We start from the raw sequence: 21,946 nt of genomic DNA, 5'->3' as shown, positions 1-21,946 counted from the left end.
ACAAACATAAACTAGCATTTGAAAAGGTTGTAATTAAATTACTGTATAGAGTACGATAACGAAAATATTAAATACGATTAGAAAATGCTAAAAAAATATTTATTTTTGTAATGTTTTTTTGTAAAGTCATTATTTTGTTATAATATAATACTGTTTTGATGTATTTGCTGTTTGCAATGGTTGCTTTTTACTATCATAGTGTATTTTTTTTTGTATTACAAAAATTGTATTACAACCAGTTAGGGTCAGCGAACATCATAATAATTATTAATTATACTACCAGTCAAAAGTTTGGAAACATTACATGTTTTTTTTTTTTTGTTTTTTACATTTATTATCATAATACATTTATAATAAATATAAAAAGTATTTCTTTCTTTTTTTAACTTACTTCAAACTTTTGAATGGAAGTGTATCATGAATAAAAATAAAAAATAAAATAAAAAAAATTGATAAATTTTCAACATTGATAATAATGAGAAATTATTTTAGAATGGTTTCCGAAGCATCATCATGTGACACTGAAGACTGGAGTAATGATGCTGAAAATTCAGCTTTGATCACAGGAAAAAAAACCCCAAAAAACTGTTATTTTAAATTGTAATAACATTTCACAGTATTACAGTTTTTACTGTATTTTTGATCAAATAAATGCAGCCTTGGTGAGATTAAGAGACTTCTTTCAAAAACATTAAAAAAACCTTACTGTTTCCCAACTTCCCGGTAGTGTATAATAATAGTAAGTTATACTGAGCCCACGACATAAAAAAGATACAATAATATATCGTTTTTTAATTAATAGATAATAAGTGAGATTCGATTATATTTTGACCACTGACTGAACAATAATGATAATATAAATATTTGTTCATTTCTATAGATATATAAATAGATATTGCAGTTATTTTACGGTTACCAAAAATATATGATCTTCTATGCCAGTGTGAGATAAACAAAGCTTGTGTTCTTTCGACTAGACACTAGATGAAAACAGACTTCTCATGGTCAGCGAAGCTTGTGATTGGACGAGCATTCACTTCTCGTGATGAGTTCAGCCAATCACGTGGCGAAACGCTACAACCCTCGCGGGATCGCCTCGCAACAACGATCTCGGATTTCCTTGTGTTGTATTTTCACGAAGAAGCTGCTATTACTGCTACTTCGAGGAAACACCAAACGGTCTTTTTTCTTGCATATCAGAATTTACCTTTGTTTGTTGATGTACCCGTTTACATCTTGTTTTATTGGGTATCCGTTCGTGACAGGCGAACTAACTAGCTAGGCGCTGTCTTGCTAGTCAGTTAGCGAAGTGTCAAGACTGATCCAGCTGACTGCACTGAACAGCACATAATACGACTGTACGAGACACATCTGATCCGACTCAGAAGAAAAGAAATGTCGTTCAAACTCGTGTCATGTTAATTTAAACACTTCGGTCGGTTCGGAGCAGTTGCTGTTATTACGCGGCTAAGTTAGCTGGTTAGCTGACTTTAACAGCCGTGCTATTGTAGTGTACACCTTACAACTGCCTATTTGTTCTGATCGGGCTGTGTTGGAGAAATGGGTTCAATTCTTAGTCGAAGAATCGCTGGTGTTGAGGACATCGACATCCAGGCTAATTCTGCCTACAGATATCCTCCAAAATCAGGTAAGGGGGCGTTTATCTGCTCATGTTTTGTAAGCACTTAATGTTATCTCTGATGGATTGATATCTTGAGCTCAAATAAGCGGATTTTCTAAAATATTCAAATGATAAGTTAGCCAAATCTTCTTCTTCTTCTTCTTTTTTTTTTTTTATGGCGGTTGGCATGAGCCAAATCATTACTGTCAAGTGTCAACAAACCATTTAAAGCTGCAGTCCGTAGTTTGTCGCTACCTCTTTGTCGCCATCTCTGTTCAAAATCTGCAATTGCAGTTGTTCGCGGAATTATCAACTTTACGTGGGTTGTGCCTCGGCATGGCACAGCGCGGATGAATCCAATGTTTTGAGGAGAATGTGCGGCTGTCAGTCACTGCGCCGGTGGTGTGGATACTGTCATTCGCAATCACATATCGCATACCAACATAATAATTTTCACTGGAAAATGTCATCTGAACAACTAAGTAACATCCACTTTTGTTCTGACCAACTAAGTGAAATTTAAGGCTGATTAAATCTAACGACCGCTTATCATATCACATCAAACCGTGCAAATTATACTTTATTCTCAAATTGTTAATGTTAACAACATCAGCATTGCGTGACTACATTTAATGCCCTTCCGATATTATCCTTGTTTTCGCATGGGCCGGTTGCAGACTCTTTTTTTTTCTGTAGCCACACCGAAGTCCGAACGAAGTCTTTTGGTCAATTATTTGGTCAAAAATCGTAATGATATGAGACGTATCAGTACTCTCCAAAATGACAAAGGATGCCTTGATTTATGGTGTTATTCTGTTTAGTTAGAGGTGTCAGATTGGCTAATTACTATTTTCCTTTCCTAAGGAAACTATTTTGCCAGCCACTTTTTCATGGGAGGAGAGAAGTTTGACACCCCTCATCCAGAGGGTTACCTTTTCGGGGAGAACATGGATCTTAACTTTCTTGGTAACCGCCCAGTGCAGGTACAGGAAAAGCAATCCATCAGAACATCTGTTAGCTGAATATTGAATGTCTTGTTTTGCAGTGCTTCTGATCTCTTTTGTTGTAACTGTAGCATCTTATAAATATATTAATAAAATATTAATGATTTCTTTCTGTATTGTTTTGGTACCTGCCACAGTTTCCCTATGTTACTCCAGCACCCCATGAGCCAGTCAAGACTTTGAGAAGTCTTGTCAACATCAGAAAGGACTCATTACGATTGGTCAGGTACTGATTCAGGAATATGAATGACCAAATAATTGATCACCTGAGAACAAATTATCTCAGTTAGTGCTGCATGTAGTGCCTTTTATTCTGTTATTGATTTGATTTACGTGCTTGATTATGTAAATTTGTGTGATTATAGGTATAAAGATGATACTGATACTCCTACTGATGAAGGAGTAAAACCAAGGGCGTTATATGGAGTGGAGTTCACCTTTGACTCGGATGCACGAGTGGCCATCACCATCTACTGCCAGGCTTTTGAGGAGTTTTCCAATGGGATGGCAATGTAAGGACTTCCGTTGTACAGTTACAAATGTTTAAAGTCGCGATAAAACAGAGGTAGTGACAGATCTTTTCTTATGTATTGTGACGTACTGTATATCCGATTGGCTGTTGCTTGCAAAAGTGGAGGCAGATGAACGAGAGTTTATCGGACTAAATGATTGGAGAAGTCCTGCATACGTCACCAGAGAGAAGTCGGAAACAACAGATTAATGTTTGATTAAACATTACAAGGTCAAAATCTTTTATTAAAAAAGACACGAATGCATGGATGTATTGTTTACAATAAGATCTATAACATGCATTTAGAAAATAGAGAGGGTGAATTCCCATTATCCATATAAATCAGTGTTCTCGTATTAAGTAAACAGTATATTCGCAACCATTCTTTGATATAGTTTCTTATAAAATGCTATTACAGTTTATTATCAGTGTTCAAGTAATTGTACAATATTATAGTTCATAATTATTTAATACATAAGTATTTGTGTGTTAAATGGACAGTTCATTAATGACTCACCATTATGTCATTCCAAACCCATAAGACTTTAGTTCATCTTCGAAACACAAATTAAGATATTTTTAATGAAACTTTAGAGATTTCTGTTTGGCGATAAATCAATGACAAAAAGAATCGAGTGCACAACTGATGCTGGCGCGCGCAGTAAATGACTTTCGCGAGAGGATTACAGATCTACACGTGAGGAAACAGGAACTCGCGAGCTCATTCAAACCCTGATCATTCCCCACGCTCTCGCGCTTGTATATACAAATTTTTATAGATTTATACAAATTTTGGTTGATTTACAATGCTAATAACCATGGAAATGTGTCATTACAGTCTGTAAATATCTATTATGCAATCACTAGTACGCCTTTCTGTTAATAAAGTATCTGGTAAGAATCTATTCAATATTACCAATGCATTCAATCACATTAAACATTAATATAAATAAATAAAACAAATCTCATGTCTGAAGTCAAGTGAATTACAGGTCATTGGACAGGCGTCCAATCACAATTGACTTCTGGAAAAGGGGAGGAAACCAATGACATTTGATGTTATGAAAACAGTAGGTCCCGCCCCAAAAATAAGTGTTCGAGCCAGTAAAAGCAGCAGGCGAGAGGAGATCAAGCGCAAGAGCGCGGGGAATGAGCTCGCGAGTTCCCGTTTCCTCGCGTGTAGATCTGTAACTGTACGTTCACACCGCCGCCGACTTGAGCTTCCAAATTTACCGGAAGTCATTCATTTTCAATGGAAGCTGGCTTCTCTCTGCTGCAAGGAGCGTCAAATCCATCGGCGTCGCATTTTGGGCGTTTTGAGCGTTTTGAGCATCAATCTGAAAGTTGAAAGTAGCTCAACTTTATGGTAATGAGCTATGACGCGGTTCAGCGGCAAGCAGCGGCAAACGCCAGCAACCAATCGGAATATAGACGTCCTTCGCGCTGGTTGATTCCGTAGAAACATACGATGTAAACTTTCGTTCCTACCAAAACATTAGTTCCGAGAAAATGGAGGAGAAGCTGATCATCGCCGTTGCTGGGTTTCCTATCATTATCGGATTAATTGCACAGTTTAACCATCATAGAGTGAAAGTTTATCATTTGCATGTGTTTTTAAGTCCCGACCAGTTTAACAGGGCGTGCTTGACAGGGCATATATAAGAACGAGCAGAGAGAGAGAGCCCCGGCCGCGCGCGCGCACTCACTATTAATAATAATAATAATAGCTAATAATTCTTTTTTCCTGACCAAATGTGACCAAAACGGTTATACAAATGCTGTCATTATAAAAGGTTTCTAGTGTCAATGTATTGCTTGTTTATTCTGTTTACTTTTCATGGTGTGACACTTCTCTTCTCCCATGATCGAACATAGAACGCTGCTACGTCAGAGCGGCCAAAGCGTCAACAAGCTTCCTCGTACTTTTTGACAAGCGTCTTTTACAGGGCGGCCAGAGCTTCTTTGCAGCTCAAGTCGGCGGCGGTGTGAACGTACTGTAATCCTCTCGCGAAAGTCATTTAATGCGCTCGCCAGCATCAGTTGTGCGCTCGATTCTTCTTTTTGTCATTGATTTATCACCATATTTCTGTCCCTCAATTGAAAGTCTATTTACCCAAAACTGTGACAGTTCAAAACGTCCATAAAGAGATCATAAAATAAATCCACATGAATTGAGCGGTTTAATCCAAGTCTTCTGAAGAAACACATTCATTTTATATGATGAACAGATTTAATTTAGGCTGTTATTAACATATAAACATAGATCAGAGAACACATATAGAGCACTCAAATATGGTAAACAGAAGCTTAACTCTACATGCTTGATTTATATGATCTTTTTATGAAGATTTTGAACTGTCAGAGTTTTGTGTGAATAGACTTTCACTGGAGGGACAGAAATCTCTCAATTTCATTAAAAATATCTTCATTTGCAGTCTGAAGATGAACAAAAGTCTTATGGGTTTGGAGGGAGAGTAAATGATGATAGAATTTTCATTTCTGGGTGAACTAACCCTTTAAATAATGGTTGTTGAAAGGCTTTAGTGTAATTCCTCTGTACACTTGTCTTTGTTTTATTTTGAAAGTTCATTTTTCAAAGCTATGTATATCCAAAAGCTAAGTAATAACAGTCAACAATCAGTCACTGGAGCCAATTGAGCTACAGAGAAAATGCATTTAAATGTGAAAAACGTCTATAAATGATGTAATTATTATAATTCGAACTCTCTGAAATGGCGTTATATGAAAAAAAGTATTTTGTTGGTATATTTGTGCACTAACAGTATATATTTGTTTTTAAGATACAGCCCCAAAACCCCTGCGTTGGTCTCTGAGACTGTATATTACAAAAGAGGAGTTAGCCAGCAGTTTACCCTGCCAGCCTTCAAGATTGATTTATCTGAATGGAAGGAAGAAGATGTAAGTACCATCAGTCTAGTTTAGCGCTGTCAATCAATCAATCTCCTCTGATGGTCAAATCCATACTGGCCTCTTAAGATATTGATTTCGAACTCTTTGCATTATTAGTTTACACGCATTGAAGAACAAGATCATGCAAATCCAATAAAATGAAAGTGACTGACCTGAATGTAAAGTGTTTGACCTGACTTTTCTTTTCTTTCTTTTTTAGCTTAACTTTGATTTGGACAGAGGTGTTTTTCCCATGGTGATTCAGGCTGTGGTTGATGAAGGAGATGGTATGTTGCCATGACTTCTTTATAGTTGAAGAGTGTAAAAGATTCAAGGATTTGCTCTTAATATCAAAATCTCTTTGACACTACACTGCTGATACTTGTGACTGGTTGAGACCAAAAAAGTTGAACATGGAAGATATGTGATTTAATTGCTCTATTCTATATATTGTTGTGCTTATAGAGATTGGTGTTCCACAAATATTAAAAAAACAACAACAACCAACCAGTGTGTCTGTTTAGTGCTGCCATGAATGTGCATTTTTAATGGTAATTGTCTATTTCAGATTGTTTGGGTCATGCACATGTACTGCTGGCAGCTTTCGAAAGAGTGAGCTGAATTTGATGTTTCATATTATTCATAATTTCCGAAGAGGTTGTTTGTAGTAGTTGTGTATTTATTACATTTTTCTTTTTAATTTACAGCATGTTGATGGCAGTTTCTCAGTGAAACCTTTGAAGCAGAAACAAATAGTGAGTCCTAAAGATGTACACTTTGTCCTGTTTTTAACATTAAGTACAAAATATAGATAGTAATGTTTATAATGCTTATAAACATGCTGTATTTCTAAATACTTCCCTTTACACTACAGGTGGATCGCGTTAGTTACTTGTTACAGGAGATTTATGGAATTGAGAACAAGAACAATCAAGAGACAAAGGTGAAAAGATGATTGTTGCTGTTCAGTATATTTTTATATGTCTGTATTATTATTATTATTATTATTATTATTGAAAAATCTCATTATGATTTTCTCCCCAGCCATCTGATGATGAAAACAGTGACAACAGCAATGAGTGTGTGGTGTGTCTGTCGGATTTGCGGGACACTCTGATTTTGCCCTGTAGGCACTTGTGTCTGTGTAACTCCTGCGCTGATACTCTACGCTACCAGGCCAACAATTGCCCGATCTGCCGACTACGTATGTAACTGTTGTTAACAGTCCCACACACTGTAAAAATTAATTTGTTGGTTTAACTTAAAGTAGTTACCTGGTTGCTTTCAAATTCTGAGTTCATTGAAACTAAAAATTTGAGTTAAATTGTAACTTGGCTGATTTTCAACCCACTTTGTATTGGTACAATATAGGTAGGATATAAATGCCCAATGTTTACCTGTTCTCTGTGTTACCTGGACTGAGAAATTAATGTTTATTTGGCAGCAAATGTCCGCCGGACTTTTGACAGTGCCAGGGCTTTCGTGAAAACTACAGATTATACTTCCGCATTTTTGTATCCCAACCCACAGACAGTCGGATCGACAGAGAAAACAGTTATTGTGGGTATTGTAATATCACTAAAAACTGTATCATACTTTATCTACTTTTTAACAACCGGGGAACAATACAAATCGACACCATTACAACTGAAAGTTTGCTAAAAAAGTATATCCTACTAAAACAATGTGATTTTTGACTCTGGTCAAGCGTATTCATAGCATAGACTGATGTAAGTGGCCTTTGATGGCAACAAGCCCAGTGCATTATGGGTGTTTAAGTTTCCCTGCCTATTTGGCAAAAGGGAAGACAGCAGTCTTTTTTCTCTGTTTTGTCTAGTCAGCACTGAATTAAAAAAAAAAATCTGCATTTCTTTTTAGTGTTTTAGCGAAAGCTCTTTTTGCCAGCGGTGAGGTCCCCTTTTAATACCAAGAAAGAGAACAAAATCTCTTTCTTTGTATTATTAACTACATTTTTTTTCCAATGAACTCCAAAATTTAAGGCAGCCAGGTTACTTTAAGTCTAACCAACAAATAATTTTCTACAGTGCAGTTGTGTATCATTTGAGTAACAGCCCAGAAAGCCTGCATAGATTTAAATTTTCATATATTTTGAGACTCTGAAGTAGCTTTTTGTCTTTCTCCAGCGTTTCGAGCTCTTCTTCAGATTCGAGCTGTAAGAAAGAAGCCTGGAGCGCTTTCTCCTGTTTCCTTCAGCCCAGTGCTGGCGCAGAGCATGGACCATGATGAGCACTCAGTAAGTCACATATGTATCTGTATTGTCTCTTTACAAGACAACATGGTGTAACTCTCATTCTCATTCTCATTGTATTGTCCCGTCTCTCAGAGCTCAGACTCCGTTCCCCCTGGCTATGAGCCCATCTCCCTGCTGGAGGCTTTGAACGGTCTTGGTGGCGTGTCCCCCGGCATTCCGTCTGCGCCTCTGTATGACGAGATCAACTTCTCTGGGAGCCTGAGTGGAGAGAGCCGGCAGCTCAGTTCACCTGACCACTCTGGAGATAGTGGCGAACAGAAGAGCAAAGTCAGCAAGTCACCAGACAGGTAAATCTGACCCGCTGCATCTGTGGTTTATATCAGGCTTTGTTTTTGGATGCAAACGGTTGGATCTAATAACATGCTAGACTATAACTTAAATGTCACGCGTTTTTTAGGCCAAAACATTTTTTGTCACATACAGCAAACATCTCCTCACCATCCGCTAGCTTCCTGTCCCCTGAACACACTGTAAAAAAACACGGTCTCTGTAGACACCACAGGCTCCACAAACGGCAACAAAAACAAACTGGGCTAACCCGCACCACCAAACATAACAAACTGTTCCAGCCAATAACCGACAAGAAGGATTTGGGGTGGGGTTTGGGGGGTTAGTGCGCGGATGAGGAGGAGGGGGGTCAAGCTAGCCTCCGTTTTGTTTGACAATACAAGAAGTGACGTCACCCAACATCACTTAGAGCACCTTTAAAATACTATTTATTTCTCTTTGTGTGGATATGTACACTAGAGTTCAAAAGATTCACCAAGTCGACATTTATTTGTTCAAAAATACAGTAAAAACAGTAATATTGTGAAATGTTATTACAAAATAAAATAACTGTTTTCTATTTTAATATATGTTTAAATGTAATTTATTCCTGTGATCAAAGCTTAATTTTCAGCTTCATTACTCCAGTCTTCAGTGTCACATGATCCTTCAGAAATCATTCAAATATGATTTGCTGTTCAACAGTTGTACTTCTTCATATTCTTTTCCCATGAGTCTTTAATTAATATAAAGAACAGCATTTGTCTAAAATGGAAATCAGAATCAGAATGAGCTTTTTGTTTGAGGACTTTGTCTTGGTGACAGGAGCTTCCAATGCAGAGGAAAGAATTTAAATAATGCGATGTATACAGCAGTAGAAATATAGAGAAAACATAAATGTATGTATATAAATGTGTGTATATGTGTGTGTAATATATATATATATATATATATATATTAGGGGTGTAACGGTACGCAAAAATCACGGTTCGGTACGTACCTCGGTTTTAAAGTCACGGTTCGGTTTATTTTCGGTACAGTAAGGGAAAGAAATGCAAACATTAAACTGCAGGTTGTTTATTACTATAAACTTTTTTTTAACAATTTGTTTACACTTTTTTTAAACACTTTTTAATAAAATATATATAAAATAAAAAAAAGAATAAGAAATAAAATACTGCTGCAAAGTTCTCCACTTAATAAAATACTCTCAGTCTCAAACCAATATCACATAATAAATTTAATGAAAAATATAAATAAATAACTATGATTACAGTTCAGCATTACCAATCCCAGCTTGTAGGCCTGCTCATATTTAAAAATTAAGACTGGGAAAAAAATGAACTTTAATTGCACAATTTGCTGTAATTAATTGCAATTCCTCCAAACTTGTAATCATCAATAATTAAACTTAGAATCACCTAATTAAATGAAACACCAGGGAAAAAAGGAACAGAAAATAGCCCTATATTAAAATAATATTAAACATAAATATATCAATGTATTATTATTTTTCAATAATCAATCAACAATCAATTTAAGATTTTTTTTCCATTTTTTTTTAACTAATTATCAAAATAAAATATATTCCTACAAAGCTAGGCTATTATTACCAGAGCATGTGATCAGAGCAGGTCATTTTACCATTGTTGCTAGCGTGACTATACCAGCTCAGCAAACAGAAGTCTACTACTGAGAAATGTCACCTTATTTGAGCGGACTTTGCTTTTCCAGTGCATGATCGGTACATGATTGGAGTGTTTGGGCCGTTAACGACAGAGCAGAACGTGCAGCGCAAACACGGAGTCGAACATTGACACGCACGCACGCACGCACACACACACACACACGGAACGGAGAGTGCGGCGGCGCACACGGAGCGGAAAAGCTTTTTTTCGCCCTGCAGTCGATTTCATTGGTTTAGGTTACAGTAACGACGGGTAAAACTAAAACCAGACGGGCTCTGGTAAAACTTTAGAATCAGCTGCAGGGCGGGATTTGCGCTGAACGCGAAGGCTTCCGCCACTTAATATGTTCGTGTGGAAACACGAAAATGTACCTATGTTCCGCACACAAAATATTGCATTCAGTCATTCGGTACACACGTGCACCGAACCGAAAGCCCTGTACCGAAACGGTCCGGTACGAATACACGTACCGTTACACCCCTAATATATATATATATATATATATATATATATATATATATATATAAACAATTTTTTTTAATGAATTTACAATTTAAATCAAGAAATGAATGTAAAAGCCTTTATTAATTTAATGTGCCCTTGCAGAATAAAGGTATTTGTTTAAAAAACAAAAAACTTTTGAATAGTAGTGTATATTTGACAACAAATTGTCATGTGGACATCAAAGTCAAGTTTCACTACACTTCCAAATTCGAATTTTCAAAGATTTTAGCCTAATACGTTCTTTAGAAAGAGAATATCCCTTCGCTGTTGAGTCTATCTAGATGTCAAAACGTCCTGTTTTATTTAGAAACAGGAAAAGCATTAACACAGGAAAGAAAACAGCACTTGTCAAACTATTTCATGGCATCTTTAACAATAAAATAAAATAATTAACAATAATATAACAATAATATAAAATAATGCTTTTGGCTCATCTCAAGTGAGACATTTTAAATTTATGCTGCTCATAAGAAATCACTGCCACTCCTGACTGTAATAATGGCTGGCTAATGGCCAGTCAAGAGTGGAACTTCCTGTTTTGCGGTCTACATGTCACAGCGAGAGGTCATGAGCTTCTCTTTTCCATTCACCATACATCATTTGCCCTTTTCTATTCATCCTGTTCACATAATTTGCCCTTTTCTATTCATCCTGTTCACATTGTTGTGAATGCGATTTGGGAAACATTTGTTAGTGTCTCAGGAAGCATGCGTGTGTTGACTCATTCCAGCTTTCAGATAATTATGTTGAGACTTTTAACACAAATAACACTGAGAGGCTTGATTACTTGACAACAGCATTTGTTTGTTTTTTTCCCCCTTCCTGGCATTCTTTGGTTTGCGATCACGACATGTCGTCATGCAAATACTGATGTCAAATGTTTGAACTAGGAAATCTGTTAGTAGGGCAATATGAACTGACAGCTCTCATTTAAACAGAGAGAGTTGATATTTATAGACAGAAAAATCACTATATTACCTCTAAATATTCACTATTTACAACACTGTTGGCATGAAACGGAAATTGTAATAGTCTTTTCTGGATGGTTGCGGTTTGCTATCGGTGGATCTATATATATCTATATATATAAGAAACATTTATGATAATTATCAATGTTGAAAACAGTTTTTTACATTTTTATTTCATGGTGCTATGATGAATAGAAAGTTCAAAAGAAGAGCATTTATCTGAAATGGAAAGCTTTTGTAACATTAAACACTACCCTTCAAAAGTTTGGGGTCAGTAAGAATTTTAACTTTATTTTTGGGGGAAAGAAATAAAATAAATCAATACTTTTATTCATCAAGGATGAGTTAAACTGATCAAAAGTTACAGTAAAGACATTTATAATGTTAGAAAATATTCTTTTTAAATAAATGCTGTTCTTTTGATCTTTCTATTCATCAAAGAATTTTGAAAAAAAATTGTACACAACTGTTTTCAACATTGAAAATATGAATGTTTTTTGAGCATAAAATCAGCATATTAGAATGATTTCTGAAGGATCATGTGACACTGAAGACTGGAGTAATGATGCTGAAAATTCAGCTTTCATCTGAGGAATAAATTACATTTTAAAATATATTAAAATAGAAAACAGTCATTTGAAATTGTCATAATATTTCACAATATTACTGTTTTTTTATTTTATTGTTTTTTATCAAATAAATGCAGCCTTGATGAGCAGAAGAGATTTCTTTTAAAAACATAAAAAATCTTACCAATCTAAAACTTTTGACCAGTAGAGTGTGTGTGTGTGTCTATATATATATATATATATATATATATATATATATATATATATATATATATATATATAGACAGACACACACACACACACACACACTCTTGAACAAAATCTTAAGATCGGAGGAAACATTGCAAGTATTCGCATTTTGCGCTGGTGGATCATAACCGGGTTGTAAGTACTGCTTAAAAATGCCAAAAGGAGAAACAGGAGCAAGAGACAAAAAATAGAGAGTAGGCAATTTATTGAAACCTGCATTTGAACTCAAACAGGCTGTTCATCAGCTGATCAAAAGTTTAAGACCATAGCCGTAAAAAGGTCAAATCTGCACAAAAATATGGCTTTAATGTCATTGTTCTTCAGGCAGTCACACTGTCATGATCTCCGGATCTCCTTGTTTTTTTTCTTTTTATCCTTTATTTCATTGGAGTTCTATTAGAATGCATAACACGTCAAACGAAAATAGGGAAATTATGATAATATTACTAAATATGATTAATTTTACCAAACAAAACAGTGAGAATCAAGAAGGTAATTATGAGGAATTCATGTTTAGTTTTGTTGATGTTGTAAATGTTGTGTATTCATGAAAGTGTTAGCTACCATGAGATCAGTAACACTTTACAATAAGGTTTCATTAGTTACATTTGTTAACATGAGCTAATAATGAACTGCTCTTCTACAGCATTTATTAATCTTAGTTAATATAAATTTCAGCATTTACTAAAACATTAAAATCAAAAGTTGTATTTGTTAACATTAGTTAATGCACTGACTGTGACATAACATGAACAAACAATTAACAGGTGTATTATTATTATTATTAACAAATACAGTTACAAATGTGTTGCTCATGGTTAGTTCATGTTAGTTAATACATGAATAATAAACAAATGAACCTTATTGTAAAGTGTTACTATGATATCAAATATATAAATTCCTTACAATTTAGAGTTGGACATTGACTTAAGATTTAATTTCACTAGATGTATTTCCCCAAACTAATAACACTTGCCTTGGATAAAAATGAATGACATTGTCAGATTCAGAAAGCGGCGACAGATTTGAAGACTCGTGGAGAACTGCTGTGTACGAGGCGCTGCAAAGGAAACTCCACCTGGCGCTTCACCTCCGCCAAATGCTTAAAAAAAAATGTTTATATAATATTTTTTTTATATTATTATTGTTAGTGGCAATAGTGTATAAGTGTATTGTTATCTATTATAATATTACAATTATCAGAGAGGGGCACAATACATTTTGAGACAAAAGTAAATATAGTAACTAAGTAAACATAGTCTGTGGTGGAGACAGTGTGTTCTGTTGGCACAAAGATTACAGAGACACAGACACCGCTCTGGTAAGTGTCCAAATTTTTTGAGAACATGAGCTGCTACTTTCCACCATAAAAGCAGATCCTCATCCTGTGGGATGCGTGACACTTGACTAGGCAGAACCAAATCTACCAATAATGTTATAAACTTTTCCATACTTAAATCACACCAGCTTCACATATCCACAGCGCCACCTAGTGCATTCAGTAAAGTGTGTAGGTGAGAAATGGGAAAGATGTTTCATGGTTCCCTACGCTAAGGTACAAATATGATTTGTACTAATAGTAGTTGGCGTGTTACCCGTGCACATCAATAGTTCTGACAGTTTGTGTGTTTGCAGCACTCTGCGCTCTCCATCATCACCGATTCAGGAGGAGGATGAAGAAAAACTGTCTGAGATGTCTGATGCACAAGCTCACATGCTGCTGTCCAGCAGTCCCGCCCCCACTGAGGTCAGCAGCACAGCCCGTATGACACCTTCCACACGGCCTGCCTGATGATGGGTATGAGATTCTGATGTTCTGCACTGTCTTTGTGTTCTCAGGGTACGGCTGGGGAGGACGCCCCCGATTCACTGTCTCCTGAAGATGGTGAGTAACTCCACTCTTATCACTGTCTGATTGGAAATAGCAAAATAATACAAATGCTTTGTTGCCTCATGTCTATCATATTAAGTAAGGGCTTTTTATCACAATAATGTAGTTTTAAATTAATACAATTTTTTTCTCAGTACATATTGATGAAAATGTGATTAATTGGAATTAATTTGAGTGATTAATAACAAATAATTACTTTTTTTATAGATTTAAATCTATTGACAGCGCTAGTTGAAAGTATTGAACCTGGTGGGACTCATGATAGGGGCATGTTCAGATGCACCAAGTCATGTTGTTTGCCACTGTGGCTACATATTTTGGATGGCCATCTTTAAATATCTACACAAAGGCCATACATATGTATACTGTATGTATACGCTCCCACTTTATTAGCTTGTATTTTAGAACATTTGATGATTATCTAATCAAAATAACAAAATAAAATAACACATTGTTTTTTTTAGTTCATGAGGCACTACTAATGTTAGCGTCCTCTCAGCCTTGACGGAAAACATGCTGCAGTTCTTTACTAATGCAGCATCTAGTCAACAAATGAATTACTTTATAAGATGAAAACATGTACTGTATTGTAGTGTACTGTATACTTAAGGGGGTCGCACACCGGACGCGCAGCTCAGCGCCGCGCCACGTCTAGGACAACTCTCACCTGAAAATCCGATAACATCAGCGATTTTCTGATTTCTGTAAATAAATATAAAACTAAATGTATATTGCAGTACAGGGTGAAGTCCGTATATACATTAACTACGATTTGAGACACATAAATGTAAATTTAATATAAAACTATGTAAATGGCGCTCTGTGGCGCATTTCTGAAGTGTCCCTCTCAGTGCAGCGTGTCAAAACAAACACCACGAGCCGTCAGTGATAGTTTTTATTTCGCCTCTAGAGGCCGCTCTCATACTGTATATAATGTCAGCATACTCTAATGAACGCATCCCGGACAAAGCGGTCAATCGCTGGACCTCTGATTAAAATTGACAGTAAAGACATTTTTATTCATTTATGGTGTTTTTCCACAAAATTTCTTTAGGAAAAAATCTTACTGACCCCAAATTTTTGAAGAGCTGCATATATATTACAAATATTTTGAAAACAAGTGGACGAACATGTATTCATTAATATCATAGACAGAAATTTTTACTAACAACGGAAGAAGCTTTTGTGCAATTACAGCTTTTGTTTCTGTTATTTGTGAATCTATGCAGAGGATGGACTGAATCTGGAGGAAGAGGCCATGAATGACTGTAGCAGCGAGCACAGCAGCTTTACCAAAACTGATAGTGACCCACCTGGAGACCTGTCCCTCCCTGGTGAGCGCATCTGGACACAAGAGCCCACTCTGCATGCTTTGAGTGTGTGGTTCACAGAAACGCTATAGCCTCGAGTGTGCATGCACTCATCGAACATCACTGTTCATTCTTACTCTTTTTTTTCGAGTCGTCAAACGCTCTATTTCTGGCTCTCAGTCATTCAGCTTATCTAACCTGTGTGCCCTTTATTCCTTGACTTCCTTCCCCTGCCTTCCTGCCTGCTCTCGTGGTCTTGCTCTGGGCAGCTCTAGGTCCTGATTCCTGCTCTATTGGTATGGAAGAGTAACTGGTATGTAGGCTTCTGTGTTCTTCTCTCAGCCGTTCCTTCATGTTCTTGTTCTCAGTGCCATGCAAACCTATGCGGCACAAGAAGTTTCTCAGTTTTACTGGTTTAATTGATCATCAGATTGTTGCTCATTACAATTTACATTTTTATTAAACTTCGGCATGTTATTTTATGTTTAGATATTAGTGAAGAACAGTGGTTCCCAACCCTGGTCCCGGAGTACACTGGCACTGCAGATTTTAGGGGCTGTTTTATACAACACCGTTTTCAACTAAAAACGGAAACTTCTTTTGTGTTTTGGCCGTTCATTTACACGACAGCGGCGTTTTGGGGGCCTGAAAAAGTGCAAAGTGCAAGTTTTTGAAAACGATACCGTTATTGTCTCCGTGTAAACTGCAAAAACGTGGATTTGTGAAAACGTTGACGTTAAAGGCCGTGTTGCAGGGTTAATTTTTCAACGAATGTGTGCAATTTGCTTGTTGGTAATAAACATTTAAACTATTATCCATTGTATTTTATCTTGTTGGGTATCACAAAACGGAATATAATACGAAAAAGTAGGTACTATCTTACAGCGGTTTGCAATGATTCTCCTTTCCCCCACAATGCGTTGCATTATGTCACGTTGGGGAGAGAATTTACCAAAGCCCGCCTTGAGAGCATTGAGAGTGACTAGAGAGACGAGTAGTAGACGAGAGTATTCAGATAGCGCAGATTATAGATAAATAGATAAATACATAGATATAGATAGATAGATAGATAGATATATAGATAGACAGACAGACAGACAGACAGACAGACAGACAGATAGATAGATAGATAGATATAGATAGATAGGCTAGTATAGAGAGAGATAGGCAGACAGCCAGATAGCATAACGTTAGCATAGATAGCTAGCAGCTAGATAGATAAATAGATAGAAATATATAGTAGGTAGATTGACAATGGTGAACTACTGTGTTTGTGCTGGGTGTAAAAACTCGACCAAAACGCACTCACTTCCCTACAGCACAAGCTTTCCAACGCAGTTTCCATGGGACGGCACCGCCCACACAAGCACCTGCCAAACACAGTGACAGACACGCGGCGGCGGCTGCTACGTTTGCAACAATATTTTCACCGGAGGAAGAGATTAGAAACGCCCATATAGCTAGCATGATGCCTTCTATTTCTAGATGACAAAGACAAAGTTTACCAGTTCTACGACACTATGACAAAGGTTACCGGTACTTATCTGAACTAATGTCATGATCACTGCCACTAGATATAAAGAAAACGTTGATTTTTCACTCGGTGCTATTCATTCAATGACAGTAAAAATAAATAAAAAATGTGTCGTTATTGTGTACTGCAGCTCATAGACTAGCTCCAGTGCTCATTGCTGCGTTGCTAAATGATAGCAACTCACCAGGACACTTCACCAACTCTCCACTCATTCTCCATAGTTCTAATACTAGGCTGAGGCTAGCTTTCCTCCACTTCTCCCCAACGTGACGTCATCACCGAATTGTGTAAAAAAAAAAACGTTAATACCAAAAACGTAAAAAACTGGTCTTTAAGACCATTTTTAAGACATTTTAAAAATGATATACATATCTTGAGTGATTTATGTACCCATTAATCGACAGTGGTGGTTAACCTGCAACATGGGCTTTAAGCGCATGCGTGTTACGTGTTCAGTCTATAGGCGCGTAGTGTTTCTTTTCAAAGAGACATCGCCAACTACTGGCCTGGCAGCGTAATACAACGTTTTTAGTCGTTTTCGCGGATCCGTATTTATCCGTACCTTTAGATGTCTCTCTAATCAAACACACCCGATTCAAACCAACAGCTCATTAGTAAAGACTCAGAAAGACCTCAGATGGGTGTGTCAGATAAGAGAGACATCCACAATGTGCAGTGTTGGTGTTCAGTACTCCAGGATCAGGGTTGGGAACCACTGGTGTAGAGTACTTTTTTTTTCTTTTTTTTTAATGCAGTGTCTGTCATTTGTGTAGGATTGTCTGGCTCAACTGAAAGTCTGAACACTCAAAGTACCTGCTGCTCCAGCCAGCCGCTCCTCGGTCCCTCAAGCCATTTTCACATGGACGATGAAGAACTGGATTTTTAACCATTCAGACCCATCTCCTCTGCTGTCTATGTACAGCCCGACATTAACTTCACTTCAATGTTCCCACATTGAAGTTTGATGCAGTCCCATTCCAGTATCCAACCTTAAATGAGATTCAGCCCTTTCGTTTTTGAATATAACTGGCTGAGGCTGATGACTTTTGTTCTGGTGATCTTTCATTTTTCATTGTGCTTGATTTTTAGGGTTCTTAATTCACACCGAAGTGATCACCCTCACGTTATTGCATGTATTATGCCTTACTTTCTTCCATAATTCTGCAAGGAGAAGTTAGGCAGAATGTCCAAGCTTCTCTTATCCATAATTTGAAGGGGGATGGTGTTTTGTACTACTTGATAAGCTCCAAAAAGCAATGTTAAATAAAATATCATTAGTCATATCAAGTAGTCTGTATGACTTCTGTGCTATATGTAAGTCTTCTGAAGCCAGATGATTTGTGTGATAAAGAGACTCCAAACCATCTAATAATATTCCCTTCAATTTAAAAAAAAATCCTCCATGGACTACTTATCGAACTTTTGGAGCTTCACCATCCATCTTTTCATGGCAAAAGACATAATACTGGGTTAGAATGACATGAGGGTGAATAAATTATTGGTATAAATATTGGTTAAAGGTGTAATTCATGCTGATTTGTGTATACACTCTTAAAAATAAAGGCTCCTTATTGGCATCTAAGGTTCCATTTAAGAACCTTCACGAGTGTGTTCACACTTGGCATGTTTGGTTCGATTAAAACAAAGTCAAAGTGCGATTGCTCTGTTAGTACGGTTCATTTGAATAAGTGTGAACGCTGCCGTCTGAATCCTGGTGCGCACCAAACAAGTAGACCGAGACCCCCGAAAAGATGGGTCTTGGTCCACGTCTAAAGGAAATGCGCGCGACACGGACCAAAGACATGTAAACAAACCCAAAACGGGACATGATGTAGGACAGATCAAGCATACCTGTTTTTTCTCATCATATAGTCACGATGTTGCCCATCACAGTTCGGTACAGGATCAGAAAGCGTCTCCTCACAGCCGATCTTCATTTGTGTGTGTGACGGAGCGATTCCAGCCACTGTTCTGACTCCTTTACTCATTTTATAAGCTCTTCACGAGTTCTCAGCTGGTCAAAATACCAATACCATGATATGTAGGCTACGCACATACAACAAGCGCATTTAGCCTAGCACACATTGGTTTGGATATTCAGTAAGTTCCGTCGCGAAATAAATGCAATAAAAGCCGACCAATCAGGTTTTGAACGTATCCCTATGCCTTTAGGTGGGGTATGTTTAGGTTTGGTGTTAAAATGCCAATGTGAATGCTAAGCGGACCATAAATTGTTTTTATGTTGTTGTTTTTTTTGGTCCAGACCAAATGAACCAAGAGAACTGAACTGCAAGTGTGAACACACCCTAACATCCAGAAATCTTTCCATTGCACAAAAGGTTCTTTAGGTTTTTAAAAAATAAATGTGATTTTTAAGAACTGATCACTGAAAGATTATTTGAGGAAACAAAAATGGTTCGTTCTTTCTATTGCAAACCCTTCTTTATATTTAAGAGTGTAGTTAAGGAGGTTGAGGGAGAAGAACGCCATCTCAGTGCTTAATATAGAGCTTTGATCTGGACCATATTATAACATTATTGACACACAGCAGCTTGTTATGGTTAATAGACAAAGCACATTTCAGTAAAACTCACTTCAGGATATCTGTATGGCTAAACATAAAAGTGTTTACTCGATAAATGATCGTATTAATCTCAATAGTAAATAATACAGAAATATAAATGTGCAGTTGAAATGTTTTTAGTAAGTACTTAAATGTCCTGAACTTATTTTTTGTGTGCTGATTGAAGACAAGCGGTCAAAAAAAGCACCTCAGAATATATATATATTCATGATTCCAAATGTAATATTTATAGTGATCAAATAATGTTAAAAATGGTTGACTTCTTGTCAGTTTAATGACAAAAATATTGTGTGGTCTAACAGTGCTTTAAATGTGCTTGCTTGTTTAGCTATTTATGCTCTTGAAAACTTTAAGGACTAAAAAAAGCCATGCTGGACTCTGTTTACCTCTTTATTTGCTTTATAAATATTATAATATGATCTTTAAATACTTCAACATGTGAAGGCATTCCTTTCATGTGTCAGTTCAAATGTTATTTAATCACTTAGCTTTGTGAATATTTGACATGTTGTATTTCTAAGAAAGGAAAGAACAGCTAAATGAACAAGTCACAAGAAGCATTAAATCTCATTGTTCTCCTCAAACATGCAGATATGCCGTGTCTTGTAGCATTATGCAGAGGTTTATGTGCCTTTAAAAAACAAAGCAAGTGTTGCTACAGCTTTTTTCCATAGCTGTGCTGTTCATCTTTAAAGCTGTAACCTTTAGCCTATGTATTACATGTGTGGCTACTTATTTGTAATGTCCATTTTGAAGAGCAGATGATTTTAAATTAATATTAAGTAGGTAACATATTGCTTATATTGAACATGAATACAAATAAACTTTGTAATGCTGCGATAGGCCTACATGATTTTTCATTATATCAGGATGAATATTTTATCTGTTAATACTGATTAAGCTGCCCTGTACATGTATTTTAAACAAATGTAATAGAAAAATAATAATAATGGTGTTAAGTTCATTTCTTTAAGCTCTGCATGATATGTATGTACGATTTATCACTGCTCTGGAATATGCATATTATTTTATTTCCTCAGATAATGTGCCATTTCAATTAAACATTCCACTGTGCCTTCTTGTTCCTCACTTGTGAGAAGTGCATTTAAAGCATTATGAAAGTAATATACTTTAAGACTTCATATTTCATACATAATTGTGTGTATTTAATGTATTATGTAACTGTTGTATTCCGTATTCTAAATGTAAACATTTTAACCTTTGAGTGCCTTTTGACTTTATTTTAGGAGCACCATAAGCTGGCTAAGTGTCATTGTTGCATGTACTTCTGAGCAACCTATGAGTTGCACTGAAAAAAATATGTACTTCAGGGCAAATAATTTAGAAAATGATTCTACTGCATTGGAAATGTTTTCTATAATAGTCCTATACTACCATATAGGCTACTTTACTACTGTGGTGTAGCATGCTACTGCTAAAATACACTTAACTATTCTGAAACATTCAATATACAGTGAGGAAAATAAGTATTTGAACACCCTGCTATTTTGCTAGTTCTCCCACTTGGAAATCATGGAGGGGTCTGAAATTGTCATCGTAGGTGCATGTCCACTGTGAGAGACATAATCTAAAAAAAAAAATCCAGAAATCACAATATATGATTTTTTAACTATTTATTTGTATGATACAGCTGCAAATAAGTATTTGAACACCTGAGAAAATCAATGTCAATATTTGGTACAGTAGCCTTTGTTTGCAATTACAGAGGTCAAACGTTTCCTGTAGTTTTTCACCAGGTTTGCACACACTGCAGGAGGGATTTTGGCCCACTCCTCCACACAGATCTTCTCTAGATCAGTCAGGTTTCTGGGCTGTCGCTGAGAAACACGGAGTTTGAGCTCCCTCCAAAGATTCTCTACTGGGTTTAGGTCTGGAGACTGGCTAGGCCACGCCAGAACCTTGATATGCTTCTTACAGAGCCACTCCTTGGTTATCCTGGCTGTGTGCTTCGGGTCATTGTCATGTTGGAAGACCCAGCCTCGACCCATCTTCAATGCTCTAACTGAGGGAAGGAGGTTGTTCCCCAAAATCTCGCAATACATG

The 21,946-nt window shown here is 36.6% G+C and overlaps 1 protein-coding gene across 2 annotated transcripts; it reads left to right on the top strand.

Moving 5' to 3' along the window:
- Positions 1 to 1,053: 1,053 nt before the first annotated feature.
- mgrn1b (mahogunin, ring finger 1b) lies at positions 1,054 to 21,111 on the top strand. 2 transcript variants are annotated; one of them, XM_084113815.1, is made up of 17 exons: positions 1,054 to 1,648; positions 2,486 to 2,604; positions 2,763 to 2,851; positions 2,991 to 3,137; positions 5,938 to 6,055; positions 6,267 to 6,333; positions 6,615 to 6,658; positions 6,754 to 6,801; positions 6,921 to 6,989; positions 7,091 to 7,250; positions 8,191 to 8,300; positions 8,391 to 8,605; positions 14,199 to 14,310; positions 14,403 to 14,448; positions 15,684 to 15,788; positions 16,034 to 16,077; positions 18,072 to 21,111. In XM_084113815.1, the coding sequence occupies exons 1-16, from the start codon at positions 1,561 to 1,563 to the stop codon at positions 16,072 to 16,074; spliced, it is 1,578 nt and encodes a 525-aa protein (XP_083969941.1). In that variant the 5' UTR covers positions 1,054 to 1,560; the 3' UTR covers positions 16,075 to 16,077; positions 18,072 to 21,111. The 2 variants fall into 2 exon arrangements, with proteins under 2 accessions (XP_083969941.1, XP_083969940.1); XM_084113814.1 differs by lacking the exon at positions 16,034 to 16,077.
- The last annotated feature ends 835 nt before the right edge of the window (positions 21,112 to 21,946 follow it).

The sequence above is a fragment of the Abramis brama genome, assembly GCF_963993115.1.
Source record: "Abramis brama genome assembly, chromosome: 1".
Taxonomy (NCBI): domain Eukaryota; kingdom Metazoa; phylum Chordata; class Actinopteri; order Cypriniformes; family Leuciscidae; genus Abramis; species Abramis brama.
Note: the sequence above shows the minus strand (reverse complement) of the source record. Positions and strands in the feature narration are given on the sequence as shown.

Bases quoted from the DNA above. Each gene is read 5' to 3' on its own strand.
- mgrn1b (XM_084113814.1), top strand. From the start codon at position 1,561: ATGGGTTCAATTCTTAGTCGAAGAATCGCTGGTGTTGAGGACATCGAC. The intron at 6,056-6,266 runs GTAAGTACCATC...TTTCTTTTTTAG, and splicing joins CTGAATGGAAGGAAGAAGAT to CTTAACTTTGATTTGGACAG. The intron at 6,659-6,753 runs GTGAGCTGAATT...TTTAATTTACAG, and splicing joins TGCTGGCAGCTTTCGAAAGA to CATGTTGATGGCAGTTTCTC.